This window comes from Sebastes umbrosus, chromosome 12 (assembly GCF_015220745.1).
Source record: "Sebastes umbrosus isolate fSebUmb1 chromosome 12, fSebUmb1.pri, whole genome shotgun sequence".
NCBI classification, from domain to species: domain Eukaryota; kingdom Metazoa; phylum Chordata; class Actinopteri; order Perciformes; family Sebastidae; genus Sebastes; species Sebastes umbrosus.
In genome coordinates this window covers 26,392,592-26,407,244 of record NC_051280.1, presented here as the reverse complement: position 1 = coordinate 26,407,244, position 14,653 = coordinate 26,392,592, and the positions used below count along the sequence as shown (strand labels likewise).

General features: G+C 45.0%; 2 protein-coding genes across 4 annotated transcripts in view; one reads left to right on the top strand and one right to left on the bottom strand.

The window, feature by feature from the left end:
* Positions 1-6,165, top strand: part of LOC119498175 (leukocyte cell-derived chemotaxin 1-like) — a 9,476-nt gene extending 3,311 nt beyond the window's left edge. The window contains exons 5-7 of the mRNA XM_037786758.1: positions 3,358-3,508; positions 3,921-4,033; positions 4,636-6,165. Coding sequence (XP_037642686.1) covers positions 3,358-3,508; positions 3,921-4,033; positions 4,636-4,863 — 492 coding nt within the window. The 3' untranslated portion in view covers positions 4,864-6,165. The remainder of the gene's footprint in view (positions 1-3,357; positions 3,509-3,920; positions 4,034-4,635) is intronic.
* The window catches only part of sugt1 (SGT1 homolog, MIS12 kinetochore complex assembly cochaperone), a 38,518-nt gene that overhangs the window by 4,521 nt on the left and 19,344 nt on the right, over positions 1-14,653 (bottom strand). For 2 of the 3 annotated variants that reach the window (XM_037786748.1, XM_037786752.1), the window contains exons 11-13: positions 10,750-10,840; positions 8,694-8,866; positions 6,827-7,600 (exon numbers count right to left, since the gene is read on the bottom strand). In XM_037786748.1, coding sequence (XP_037642676.1) covers positions 7,499-7,600; positions 8,694-8,866; positions 10,750-10,840 — 366 coding nt within the window. In that variant the 3' untranslated portion in view covers positions 6,827-7,498. Of the gene's footprint in view, positions 1-6,826; positions 7,601-8,693; positions 8,867-10,749; positions 10,841-14,653 lie in introns of those variants that run through there. The other variant, XM_037786749.1, reaches the window with a different exon arrangement.

The following is a 14,653-nucleotide window of genomic DNA, read 5'->3' as shown; positions in this document are numbered from 1 at the left end:
AACATTCACAAGTGGGATATTTACTGACGTATTTTATGTCGTAGAATAAAACGTTAAAATCTCTCAAGCTTGTGTTAGACCTTATTTCAGGCTTCTAACTAAAAACCCATTGACTTCCAGACGAGGGAACAGGAAGTGCTAAAATGTTAACTCATTTCTGGGTTTTAGGACTCATTCCTGCAGCGCTCTATCCCTGCAAAACTAACAACACTCCCATCAGCCTCAGCCAACCTTTGCGTTTAATGCTAATAAGATGGTGAACATGGTAAACATTAAACCTGCTAATCATCAGCATGTTAGCATTGTCACTGTGAGCACGTTATACGCATACTGCTGTTAGCATTTAGCCGTGGCGAACTCATATATGTATTATTAGAACTGGATATCGGACCCCAACATGGCACCTATTCAGTCCAATGAGAATCGCTCACCTTCCGGGGTATGCGGCCCACTGACAATTCACAGTAGCGTTCCTCTCTGCCAAAAATATTCTGCCTACTGAAGCTTTAATTGCAGTTGAAAAAAGGTCATAAATCACAACATATCTTATCACAATACTACTATGTTTAAAATCCCAATAAGATCTCATCATGACTTAAGTATCGTGGGGTGATTAACCCCCCCTACTGTCTAATACCAAGAGGAGGATATACTGTATATCAAGGGATATATTTCAAACCTGGCAACCCAAACATTGTTCTTAAAAATGGCTGATAAATCATTAATATGCCCATTTATAACGGCAGTATAGTTACAACTTATAAACCTCACAAGTTCCCACTCCTGATATAAAGCCAGCGTATGCCGAGGTATTAGCATGAATCACCCAGGCCAATGATAAACCAGGAGCACATGGGGGGATTTTTATGTGGGTTCCCATCACGTAACAGCTTGGTGGACTCTCAAAAAACACAACAGAGGACTACACTGCATATACCTTGTGTGTGTGTGTGTGTGTGTGTGTGTGTGTGTGCGTGTGTATGTGTGTGTGTGGATCGCTGTCACAACACACCAACACCACCGCCTGTGATTGTTCAATTGAGGCCGTCTGATAATTAAAATCATTTAGCTCTGCATAAGCCTCACATCCACATAAATCCACATCACCAGAACACACACGCACATGCACGCACGCACGCACGCACGCACGCACACACACACACACACACACACACGCACACACACACAATTAATTATCACGCTGGGCTGCTCTTATTGCCTCTCTCTCTCTCTCTCTCTCTGCCTAAACAGATCATTTATTCCACGTTTGTGCTTTTGTGTGTGTGTTTGTGTTATTGCCTCTCTTTGCCTCATAAATGATCGTTTGGCTCACGCTCGTGTGTGTGTGTGTGTGTGTGTGTGTGTGTGTGTGTGTGTGTGCGTGTGTGTGTGTGGAGACAGGGAGATGTTGTTGTAATGGTTGCTGCAGGCTGGTCATTTGCTATAATTTAGAGTGATGGCAAATATGGGTTAGATAAGCACACACACACACACACATATGCGTTGCCATCCAGAGAGAGTGGGTCAGATAAACTCTTATCAGTGGAGCAGTGGAGAAGGACCCCCCCGCTTTTTATTTGTCCCTCCAGCAAATCATTTGAGCTGGGTAGAAAAAAAAGAAGAAAAAACAGCATTTCTGAAAGGTTGGAGGATAACGTTCCCTAAACATGGCTGTGGCTAGTGCGGTGCAGCCCGCAGGAACACATGCCTCCGGGCAAAATCATCCCCACTGAATCCCCTCTACTACCTGCCGGCTGTGGATACTGAGTATATATACAGTATATATATGTTTACACAGCCTCTCCTCTGGAAACCTCGTTAGTTTATGTGCAGAAACCGGCATATTTAGGCCATCCGATGTCTCCTTCCCTTCAGATCTTGATGAGTCCTGACATTGCGTTTACAGCTAAATGTTAGTGCAAAAAGGAAATCTGTGTACTGGAGCCTCAAAGGCTTCGTTTTTACTACTTGATTTTATGTTGTTATGAGGAGCATTAACAGCACGACATTAATGCAGATTAGATTCGGACAGGATGCAAAGACTGTGAGACCCACGATCGACCGACTTTACTGTCTTTCAGACGGTGGGAGGTTCAGTTTTAGAGCTGGAGTGAAGATACAGGTATCATATGAAAATAGAAAACCTAAAATGAATCCTTTGGTGCCAACCAGGCCATGTTAGCAGGAAGGAGGCTAAACAATGCTTCAGAGTTGGGCTAAATTTTGGCGAGGAAAAACTGGCATGGACATTTTCAAAGGGGTCCCTTGACCTCTGACCTCAAGATATGTGAATGGAAATGGGTTCTATGGGTACCCACTAGTCTCCCCTTTACAGACATGCCCACTTTATGATAATCACATGCAGTTTGGGGCAAAAAACATGCAGTTCTTTTTGCATGGAGTATAAATGTGTTATTTTCACCTATACTAAAATGGTGTATATGAATATTTCTGCATACTGGGGTCCCTAAACAGTCTTGGAATTACATTACGCTGAGACTCTTGTGGATCCAATGAGCCCAACTGTATTCATGTGTGATGATGTTAGTCCCCAAAGTAGCCATTTCATTGTAGTGAGACCAATTTTTTTGAAACGTGACGTCACTGTATAAAATGACCTGTGGTGACCTCTAGGATAATCACAGCCTCATGAAACTTTACAGCCACAAACTAGAGACCTAGAGCATTCAGAGGATGGATGGCTTTCCTAGGTAGATTGACAATAAGGGGGTTTCTGAGCAGTTTCCAGAACAGAAGCGTTCGTCATCCAATCGCCGAAAAATGCAATTCTTGCAGAAATCTCAAAATGTCAAAAGTCTTTTGAAACCAAATCACAACATGGATTTTTCTATGGTGTTCCTCAAGGTCTTGGTGTCTTAATGTGGTATTTTGGAGGGATTGTTGATCATTTTAATCAATTCTTGAGTGGTAAAAAACGGTTAAATTTAACACAAAATCTCTGGTATCAATGGTATCAAACCAAAAATTGCATGGAAATGGTTATCATATACTTCTATCATAATGTTCTAAGCCCTTATACACTTCAAAATGTATACTAATTAATTAATTAATTCATGTTTATTTCAGATTTATGACTAGAACAACTTGACAGTGCTGAGATTTATCTCAAATTAATCTTCAGGTTCCCAGCTTTCAGATGATGTTCACCACTTCTATGTGACATCTACTGTTGACCTGCTATCTCCCCCTAAAGACCCCCTACACAAGACAAAAACGGGTCTGTTGTGGGTCTCAGATGGTTAAAGGGGAAGACTAGATCCATAAACAAGTGTGATATTACGACGTCTGTTGTGACGTCTGTTTGCTCACCTCTCCTCACCTTCTTCACCCCTCAAGGAGGACGAGGTGATGCCGGCCAAATTCGAGGACGACCTGATCTGGGTGGCGGCCGACTCTCCCCTCTCAGACTCCGCCTTCCTCAGCAACAAGATAAGGGACTTGTGCGGAGACCTTCCTATCTTCTGGCTCCGTCCCACCTACTCAACCAGTAAGCAAGCACACAAGCTCACAGTGGTAAAGATATGAAAGTCTGAAAGTAAAACATTCACTTCTCAACGCTGTGTGTTTTTCCCCACAAAAACAAAGAGGATACGGGTCAAACGGTCTCTAGAATTTCCATTTAACATCGCAGTTGTTTAAGCCACAGAAAGAAAAACAAGCTTAAAAGAAAAGCAGAAGTGCTTTTGAAGTTTTCGCAGCTACTGAGTGTACAGTTTTTAGCGTGCTGTGGGGGGGTCAAAAGTTCTCAAAACACAATTTTTATTCTACTTCATCTGAGGACTTCAAAAAATGCTGCCAGAGAACCGGCTGTGCAATCAGGAGCCGCACCGCATTAGTGCCACTCCGCTCCTAAATTTGGTGTGCTGTCAGATACTGAGACTGTGATGATGTGTGTGCAGGCGGACAGAGGAAGAGGAGGGCCACCGCCCCCCGCCAGCGGCGCCAGGCACCTGGGGCCGGGGAGGAAGAGGAGGATGTGGAGGCAGAGTTCAACCCGGAGAACCCCTATCAGGTGAGTCACACACTCTTCTTCTGTTGTGTTTCGCGACTGTCCGTTCGGATCTGAGGGCTACCTGAGGAGAGTTTCTCACAGCTGTGCGAGCAGCAGCAGATGCTGGGGTCACGGCGGAGGGGCCCGGATTGTCACTGCAGATCTGAGTGTATGCGTGGGTGTGTTTTCTATGTGAGGCTGTCCAAAGCTTTCCTTTCAGCATTGAGGCTGTATGAATAATTCCACAACATCCCCCCCCCTCCTCTGCTGTGGCCCCTTTGCCCTGCTGAGCACACACAGACTCCCATACATACACACCCCCGTGCCCTCCGTCCTCACCCCTCATGTTGGGCCCCTTTTCTTCTAATCCCTCTCTAAGCATCCCCCCCCAACCCCTGCTACACACTCCTGACAACCACAGAGGGGGGTAAACAGCAAGCACTGCGGCGAGAAAGAAAATATTTGACAACAAAAAACATCTGACAACGTCCCCCCCTCCTCCCCATCCCGCCTGTCGGAAATCCATTTTTAATTGGTTTGAAATGTCTTCTCTCCGTCGCTAAAGACGTTACAGTATCACATGCCAGACAAACACCGTGTACACTCTGTGTCTCCCCTCTCAGAGAGGTCTCGAGGGCGAGCAGGAGGGCACCATGAACATCGACCCCAGGCTGGACCACGAGGGCGTGTGCTGCAACGAGTGCCGCCGCGGCTACACCCACTGCCAGAGGATCTGCGAGCCGCTGGGAGGGTACCACCCGTGGCCCTACCACTACCGGGGCTGCAGGGTGGCCTGCAGGGTCATCATGCCTTGCAACTGGTGGGTGGCGCGCATTCTGGGTCTGGTGTAAACACACCAGCGCCAACCTGGGAGATGGTAGGAGGGAAGAAACTAGGGAGGGGTGGGGTTTTCCAAGGGAGGGGGGATGAAAAGTTTCGGGGGAAAAGTTTAGGAAGGGAAGACGGCGGCTTCTTATAGTCATCGGCAGCATCGGTAACTGTGCCCACACATTAGAAATGCACCGTACAGAATCTAGGACAGACATGTTCTCACATGTACGCAGCTTGTCTTATAAAAAAAACATACCTGCTTTGGATTTAGATCCTTCTGAACGACATGCTGTCAAGAGAACAGAGGTTATGATACGAAACATCCAACAGATCAATTAAAGCAGCAGTAGGTAGAAATGGAGCAAATATGATTTTAAAAGATGTACTTTTATAAAACGGTCACTATATCCTGACAGTAGTGTATGAGACAGGTAATCTGAAAAAAAAACATGTGCCTCTGTGTCCTCCGGTGTGTAAATACCAAGCAGCGCCCACCACCTGGAGCACAGCCAATAGGAACGCTCTCTCTCTGAAATGACCTGTGATTGGCCAAAGTCTCCCGTCACGGGCTAGATTTTTTTTAAAGCCTGAAAACAGAGCCATGAGGAGGTGCAGGAGACTCAGAACACTTGAATTACAATATGCTGAAAGGTTATTATGGAATGTTTGCCCAAATAATGCCAAAATTATTCTGCCTACTGCTGCTTTAAGTGCATTGATCTATTGACACCTGCATTGATTTCAAACATGTATACACCGCCCACTTATCTATAGGAAAAGCCTTTATATTTATAGAGTAATCGTTCCTTTTCTGTCATTCTCTGATGTAAATAAATGTATAGGGTAGCAGTCAGCTGGCTTAATTATTTTGGACTCCTGTGTTTTTAACTCTTTCCTTTCGATCATCTCATCTTCATGAGTAGCTCTCATTAAAACAATGTACTGTACGCGCTCTCTCTCTCGCTCGCTCGCTCTCAGGCTTTCATCTAAATGTACTTTCATCTGCGTTGAAGATCTCAAAGTGCAATATCACCGAATAAACTTTTTTAAGTAAAGCCTTTTTTTTTTGTTACTGACCTGATGACTTTATATCCTATTTGTAAATACTTATCATCGGGTTTATTTGAGAACAGCCCCCCTCTCTCTCTCTCTTCCTCTCTCTCTCTCTCTCCTGAACACTCAAAGACACTTTTCAGTTTGGAGACGTGTCATATCTGGTAGCCGCTCCAAAGGGGATGAGCAGAATGAAGTTTCCAGAGTTCTTTAATGTGAGAGTTGCAGCTCTAGAACTCTTTAATGAGACTAAAGACTCTGTAGCCGTCACGCTCCCAGATCTTACCCACGATGCAAAGCGCTTAGCTCCTTTTGATGTCACAGAGCCGCCTCAGGCGGGGGTAGGGGGTAAGGATGGGGGCGGTGTGTTTGTGTCAGGGATAGCGGAGGAGTGTGTGTGTGTGTGCGTGTGTGTGTTATGAAGCTCAGAGTTCCATCCAGAGCCACAAACGGGCGTTTGATCGTCACGAGAGATGAAACGATGTGTGATGAATTTAACACTTAACTCAGTGTGAGAGGCTTGATGATGCGGTTAGGAGGCTGATCCATATTAATGCTCTCTTGCCGCGGCAGGACGCCCCCTCACTGGTGCAGCCGCCGCATATATGCGCGTTGGAGGACGGGGGAAAGGTGCCCGCCGTCCCCGCATCTCTGACTGTAAATCACCACTCCACCTCGGGGCTGTGTCCTCGCCTGCCGGCCAAACAACTCGGGGCTCTCTATCGCCTTGATACCAATCGAAAACCACATCCTCGAGCTGTCAGCCACATCTGAACCGCCTGCCCTCGTATCAGCGATGCCACATTTCATCCCTCCCAGCACTGAGCATGCCTCTCATATGTCATTATATATTGCAGTTTTTTGCATCTAGTGGATCCTCCTTCCTAGACTTTCCAAACCTGTCCAGAGACAACGAACCATAAGACAAAGTTTGTGAGCCAAACGTCAAATCTTTTATTTACACTGAAGCTTGAATCACACTGAGGAAAGGACCGGTGCTAAGCCACACATTCCAGACAAGTCACTTCGCAGAGCTGTTGACTTTTTACTGAGTGTACAGAAAAAAGAACCCCCCCCCCGCATGAGCCAAGAAATGCAGTCGTAGTTATCATTTAAAACATCTCAACCGGTTCTTATTTCTAACAATTTTACATTATTATACAAGTGCTGATAATAAGAAGTCATAAAAGGCTACCACAAAGAAAGGCTGTGGGCGTTTTTTTTTTGTGTTGAAAACCAGGCGAGGCAGAGGAGAGAAAAGAAGTTGAATTGGAGCATTTCAGGTGAATCCAGACTTCCCTTTTGAGTCCATTGGCCTTTAAAAATCAGATCATGTATGCATATGTAGATAAATCTGTTCAACAGATCATTACAATTTGGTTGAGTGAAAAAAGTGGGAACACCGAGGCTCCCTGCACTTAGTGAAAAACAGCAGAGCAACAGTACAACTGAGGGGTCGGGAAGGGGAGGAAGTGGACGGCCACGGAGACGGCAGGGCAACAAGGACTCCTGCTGGAGTTCAGATGGACAAATGTGAAGAAAGATGAAGTCAAACAGAGGTGAGAGAGAGAGGAAGAGAGAGAGAGAGAGGGAGGAATGTGCTCAGTACTTCTTGAACTCTACGTCTTCCGGTGGGTTCATCTCCACTTTTCTCTTGCCCACGTCTACCCAGTTGGTGCTCAGGACTGTACCACCGGACTCCATCTGCACAGGGAGGAGAGAGACGGCACTGTAGTTACGCAACACTTTCTCTCTGCTTTAAAAGGCTTAGATAAAATAGCTTCCTTCCTACACTCCGACGGCGGGACGGTCCGCTATTCTGTCTTTCAGAGCAGGGCACATGCCGTTTTGGGAAAAAAACATGCAGTTGTTTGCATGCAGTACAAATGTGTTATATTTGCCTATTCTATAAATGGTGCATTTGAATATTTCTGCATACTGGGGTCCCTAAACAGTCTTGGAATTACATAAATTTGGTATCACTGTAAAGCTGAGACTCTTGTGGATCCAATGAGTGCAATTGTATTCATGTGTGATGATGTTAGTCTCCATAGTAGCCATTTCATTGTAATGAGAATTTTTTTTTTAAATGTGTCCTCACTGTATAAAATGACCCGTGGTGACCTCTAGAATAATCACAGCCTCATGAAACTTTACAGTCACAAACTACAGACCTAGAGCATTCAGAGGATGGATGGCTTTCATATGTAGATTAACAATAAGGGGGTTTCTGAGCAGTTTCCAGAACATTAGTGCTCGCCATCCAAATCGCCAAAAAATGCAATTCTTGCAGAAATCTCCAAATGTCAAAAGTTTTTGATACCAAATCACAGCATGGCTTTTTCTATGGTGTTCCTCAAGGTCCTGGTGTCTTAATGTGGTATTCTGGAGGGATTATTGATCATTTCTAGCAATTCTCGAGTGGTAAAAAAATAGTTAAATTTAACACCAAATCTCTGTAAAAAAATGGTATCAAACCAACAATTGCGGCAACAACTTATGAGATACAATAGAGCACGGGGATGCCCGTCATATACTTATATCATAATGTTCTAACCCCAAATACACTTTCACAATTTATTTTAATGAATTAATTAATTCATATTTATTTATGACTAGAACAATTTGACACACAGTGCTGAGCTGCATCTCAAATTAATCTTCATGTTCCCAGCTAAAACAATCTGAAAATGGCAGCTCCTGTATCTGGGATAGTTTGGCTTCACTTCCGTACAGAGGGAGGATGTCTATTGTGATAATTAGCAAAAACGACTCGTCACTGAAGTGTAATACTCACAAAGGACTTGTTCATGGCTCGCTTGACCTCGTCGGTGCCATCGCAGTAGATCTGCTGGAAGAGCTTGTTGAGCGCGGCGTCTCCCTCCACTTTCTCGGTTTTCTCCTCCTCGCCGAGGTCCACCACCATCTTGTCCCATTTGCAGGCGTTTTTGGACGATGACGGGTACTGGTCTGATGGAGGAGGGTAACAAAAGGCTTCAGTTCATATAAATACAGTTAAGACCAAGTCAGAGGGATTTTGAAACCAGCTGAGAGGCGTTTGGCAAGACGGTAAGCAGAGCGCTTTAATCACACTGAAACAAACAGCTTATGGCTCATAAATGTTTTTTTGTTTTTTTTATTGAGATGTTTAATTGAATTGGCTTTTGACTTTTATCATCTAATCCAGTGGTCTCAAACTCAATTTACCTGATGAGTTTCCTTCTTCTTCTTGTACTACAAACAGAAACTGAGCGCAGTTGGAGCTAATAACTGTTGAACCACAGAACTTTTACTGACATTACTGCAACACCGAAAAGAGAAAATATATCTGAGTGGATTTGTGTGAACAAACATTGAAAAGACCGAGGCAGAGAGAAGTAGAACTTTCTGTGGTTGTCCGGGGTTCAGCATCGCTGAGAGACTGGACCAATCACAGCTGTTGCGGCCTGCGTCACCGCGACGTGTAGTTACATTTCTGGAGAGGTGCACGTCAGGCTACGGCGTCGATTCAACGCAGAAGTATAAATCAAGCTTTAATCAAGCTTATGCGATGTTACACGGGCCGCCATAGTTGTTGTGAAATGTTTCTCTGCTTGCATCAAGCCCGGCTGATTGCCCGTCCCCGGGAGCCATATACCCCGCTGTGATTGGTAGGTTCGTTCAGCTCGGGCTCGCGCAGCAAAGGGACCTTCCACGGCAAACTGCCATTCACATAAAACTCGCGGGCTGAGGGCGCGTGGTTAGCTCAGTTGGTAGAGCGGGCGCCCATGTAACAAGACTTGGTCCTGACCGCGGCGGCCCGGGTTCGAATCCGGCCTGTGGCCCTTTCCGCATCCACTCTCTCTCTCCCCCCTTTCCAAGACTCTATCCACTGTCCTGTCAATAAAAATGAAAAAATGCCCCCAAAAAAAAAAACTTTATAAAAAAAAAAAAAAAAAAAATTTGCGGGCCGCACTAACATTAAACTTTCATATCAAGGTGGGGGCCACAAAATATCGTCTTGCGGGCCGCAATTGGCCCGCGGGCCGCGAGTTTGAGACCCCTGATCTAATCACACCAAGATGCATTAACCGAACTCATTTTGCTCACTTCGCTACTGAATCATCCGACTCGAGACGCTGAAGGATCGCATTGTGATTTGATTTCTATATTTCCAGGATGAAACACGCCCACTGTAATCCCAACAAGAGATGGAGAGAGAGCGGGGAATGTAATCCAGACGCAGATTTACATAAATACAGCAGCGCCAGACGCGCGCTAGACGTATTCAGGCCAACTGCGGACATGCGGCAATGTGATCCCATAAAATCAGATGTCAAATATCATGTTTAACTGTAACAGTAGTCCCGAGTTATAAGCAGGCACTTATAAAAACAGGGCGTCCTCGAGGCTGAGCTGGTTTGCGTGGAGAGGATGGTTTGGCTGCCCACTTAACTTTTACTCCCCCTTCCACACACACACTTACATAAGTAATTAATCCTGTCAGTAATGGGAATGTGTGGGCTAAAATACTGAGTCATATTTCGCTGTCATACCTTTCCCTCTCCATGTATACTTTCGCCGTCAGACTAATGAAAGACTCTAGCAGGGCTCGACTGCCCACTCTCATTTTAGTGCAGAACAGACAAACACAGGAGCTGATATTGATCTTTGCAGAGAGAGAGAGAGAGAGAGAGAGAGAAAGAGAGAGAGAAATAAGACGAGGGGTGAGACAGAGAGAGAGAGAGAGAGAGAGAGAGAGAGAGAGAGAGAGAGAGAGAGAGAGAGAGAAATAAGACGAGGGGTGAGACAGAGAGATGAGAGCGCAGACAGGAGGATAGTTGAGGGGGGAAGAGTGTAAATGCAGGACTGACTCGGATCGAAGTGTTTGATGTTGGACTCCTGTCCTTCCCCCTCCAGCTTCTCCCATCTGGTGGCATCCGTCTTCTTCAACTTGAACTCCACCTGACAGAAGAGGAGGGCGATGAGGACGGGGTCGAAGAAGAAGAAGAAGAGGGGGAAACAAGGGAGAAAACAATGTTAAGCAAAATGATCTTCTTTTTGGTGCGCGGGACAAAAATAACGCTCCCATTAGAGTGACATCTTAAAGAAAAAAAAGTACAGGACATCAGATCATTATTGAGGCCAGAGAGGCTGTCTGTTCGGAGCCGTCGTCGAGTGGGAGTGTGTGTGTTTGTGTGTGTGTGTGTGTGTGTGTGTGTGTGAGAGAGAGAGAGACATCAGGGATATGCGGGGGCACAGCTCAATCTCGAACCTCACTGACAGACATACTGCACTAACGAGATGCCTGTCAGCCAGAGGGCCAGTGTGAGAGACGCAGCGAGCGGGCGGGAGAGAGGGAGGGAGGTAGAGGAGGAGGAAGAGGAGGAGGGAGAGATCCTAATTCCACACAGCAGCATCTGATCCAAATCATTACACCAGGAGGACATGGGAAGGGAGGAAAACAATGAGGGGAGAGCGAGAGAGAGAGGACATGGACGCACGCTTTTTAACGCTGAGCCGCATTGACAGGGCACATACCAGCGAGACACGCGAGCTGCAGCGCCCCGCGCACACCCTACCACCCATTAGCGGCGTGTGCGTTTGATATGTGTGCACGTGAAAGACAGCGCTGGTTATGTCGGTGCAATTAAGGAACATTTCTGCTCTGCTGGGCGATGTGATGATTCATTTATGAGGGTGCCAGAGGAAGAGAGCGAACCAAGAGGTAGACGAGGTTAGAGATGAGGAGGCTGACTGGCACCGAGCGAGGGGGGGGGGGGGGCAGATTGAAGGGGAATAAGACAGCGTGATCGCTGCTGCCTTCTCTGGACGAGCTGTAGCGCGAGCGGCGGTACACTGATAGATCGCTTCGGTATGTGTCAGCGCTTTCTGCCCCACAAAAGGGCCTCGTGCACAGCGAGGCATCTGTGCAGTGTCCGAAATTAACTTTTAGGCTCGCCGGCGAAGAGGGCTGAGACACTAAAAAAAGAAGATGCCTGCTGAGAATACAGGTCAGCGCCCGAATAATTCATATTCATCCTTCAAAAGAACGTGTCGCCTAACTTTTTGCAAGTTTGTGCATACGATCTGATTCTGGGAGTTAAGCTAAATTCGGACACCCCTCCCCCCCAACAAACTTACGACATCAGAACTGGGGTCTGTGTCCGACAATTTCTGTTAGCTGTCCTGGAAACAACAACCTGACATCCACACCCACTTCACGCTGTGATTAAAGCTGAAGTAGGCAAGCTGGAGCAAACATGACTAAAAAAAGTTATTTTTATAAAAAGGTCTCTATATCCTGACAGTAGTGCATGAGACAGGTAATCTGAAAAAAAATCATGTTCCTCTGTGTCCTCCGGTGCTCCTAATGGCATCTGTAAGGTTTCACAGACCGGAGGAAAACAACCAATCAGAGCCGAGCTGGAGCCTGCCGTCTCTGAGCAGCTGTCAATCACTCGCAAACTCTAATCAAATGGTCAAACTAGGCAGCGCTGATCAAATATGAATCAATATTCTGTTACTGTAATGCCTATTTCTCTCCTCAAATGTTTTCAGAAACATCTTGTAGTGTACTGTTGAGCTGTAAAATGTAAAAACGTTTGCAGCCATGTTGAGATCAGTTGAGGAAATACCAAGCACCACCCACCAGCCGGAGCAAACGTTCTCATTTTACAGCTAAACAGTACACTACAAGATGTTTCTGAAAACATTTTATGCAAGAGATGTCCATTACAGTAACAGAATATTGATTCATATTTGATCAGCGCTGCCTAGTTTGATCGTTGTTTGCGAGTCATTTTTTAAAGCCTGAAATCAGAGCCATGAGGAGGTGCAGAAGTCTAGTTTTCTCTCAGAACATTTGAATTACAATATGCTGAAAGGTTATTATAGAAGTTTTGCCCAATGATGCCAAAAATATTCTGCCTACTGCTGCTTTAACAAGGTGTGAAGAGGTGAGAAAGTAAGCAGAGCTCAACACTATGAATGCCTTCCAGGAGAGACTGCCTGAAAATGTGCGTCGCTATACCCATATTTAAATAATTCATCACATCTTGCCCCTCATTTCAACCCGCTTTCAAATGAGGCCTTCTGATGAGGTCAGACAACGCGTTGTAGGAACTAGTTCTTTCGAGCATAACCCAGCCCTTACAGTAAGCACACTGTATGTACTGGGAGTAAATAATAAGATTGAAGGGAAAATTACTTTATTTTTGACGTGACTAAATCACTGCAACGAAGGTGTATCATATTAGTCAACCCCTACAGGGCTTTGAAGTGGGAGAAGTTATTTTTGGGCGTCCAGGGTTCTGGAGGTAACACTCGTTCCTTGAATTCATTTTATGCATTGACGATGTTAGGTTACCATCTGTTGGAGCACTTCAAAAGCTCGGATTTGCATGAAACTCTCTTTGCTGAATCATTAATACAAAAAACGAGCTACCTTTTTACAAAATATCTGGTTCCTTAACAAAAAAAATCAAAATGGTACAAGCTTGTGTGCATAAATGGAGCAAAGTTAACTATAATGTCCGAGGTGCATTTCGGTACGGACCGCTCACGGCGAGCAGCAAGCAAAGTTTACGCTTATAAAGACATTCAGCAGCTTTCCGCTCACTTTCGGATTAATTCCCCAAATATGGTGCTGTGTTTGGTTGCAACAAAAATGCAATTCAAAGATTAATTTATCCTAGTCTAATCTGGCTTGTCCTGCCAACTTGTAGTGACCAGTGGGCTACCTCCGGGTCTGAAAAGTGAAGCCAATGCGGAAGTGCCTTAAACCTGCATTCTTTCTAATAGCCAGCAGGGGGCGACTCCTCTGGTTGCAAAAAGAAGTTTGATTGTATAGAAGTCTATGAGAAAATGAGCCTACTTCTCACTTGATTTATTACCTCAGTAAACATTGTAAACATGAATTTATGGTCTCAATCGCTAGTTTCAAGTCTTCTTCAATACAGCATGATGTTCATTTAGTAAATTATGATCCCATTTAGAGTCAAATAGACCATAAAGCAGGGGATGTTTTAGGGCGTGACTACTTTGTGATTGACAGGTCGCTACCACGGCGTTGGGAGTTGTCCGCGTTATCGTCTTATAACTTTAACCCTTTGACAGTGTGTTTTCAGTTTACGAAAGTTAATTGTAATATTTTGGTCGTCTAAAAATGTCTTATTCGGGTCACTTCTGGTTGCAAAAAAACAAGATGGCGATGGCCAAAATGCCAAACTCAAGGCATCAAAACTGTAGTCTGCAAACCAATGGGTGACGTGACGGTGACTACGTCCACTTCTTATATACAGTCTATGGTGGTGACAACATGCTTTGCAGCAGTGAGGTATAGAGCACCAACGATTAAAGATTAATTAGTTGATCAACAGAAAGTTAATCTGCAACTATTTTGATAATCGATTATTACTTTTCCAAGCAAAAAATGCCAAACATTCTCTGGTTTCAGCTTCTCAATAGAATTGTTAAATCATCCAGGACACATCAGTGTGTTTCTATGTTGATTTATTAAACCCTGTTCATCAGTTGTGACCGTTTGTGTTTGATGAACTGATTTCAATCGATTGTTGAGACAGCTCCTCTTGGCATATTAAATATTTTTTTGTTTCTTTGACAGATGCACCTGCAATCTGGGCACAGGTGTTCCTTTGAGCTCTGTTAGGGGTCTCCCGGTGCTTTCAAGACTCTAGTACGTATCAAAGTGCTCATTTGCCAACCTGCTCTAATGGCTGACAAACGCGGCTAATTGGCGTTCAAACTAATACGGCC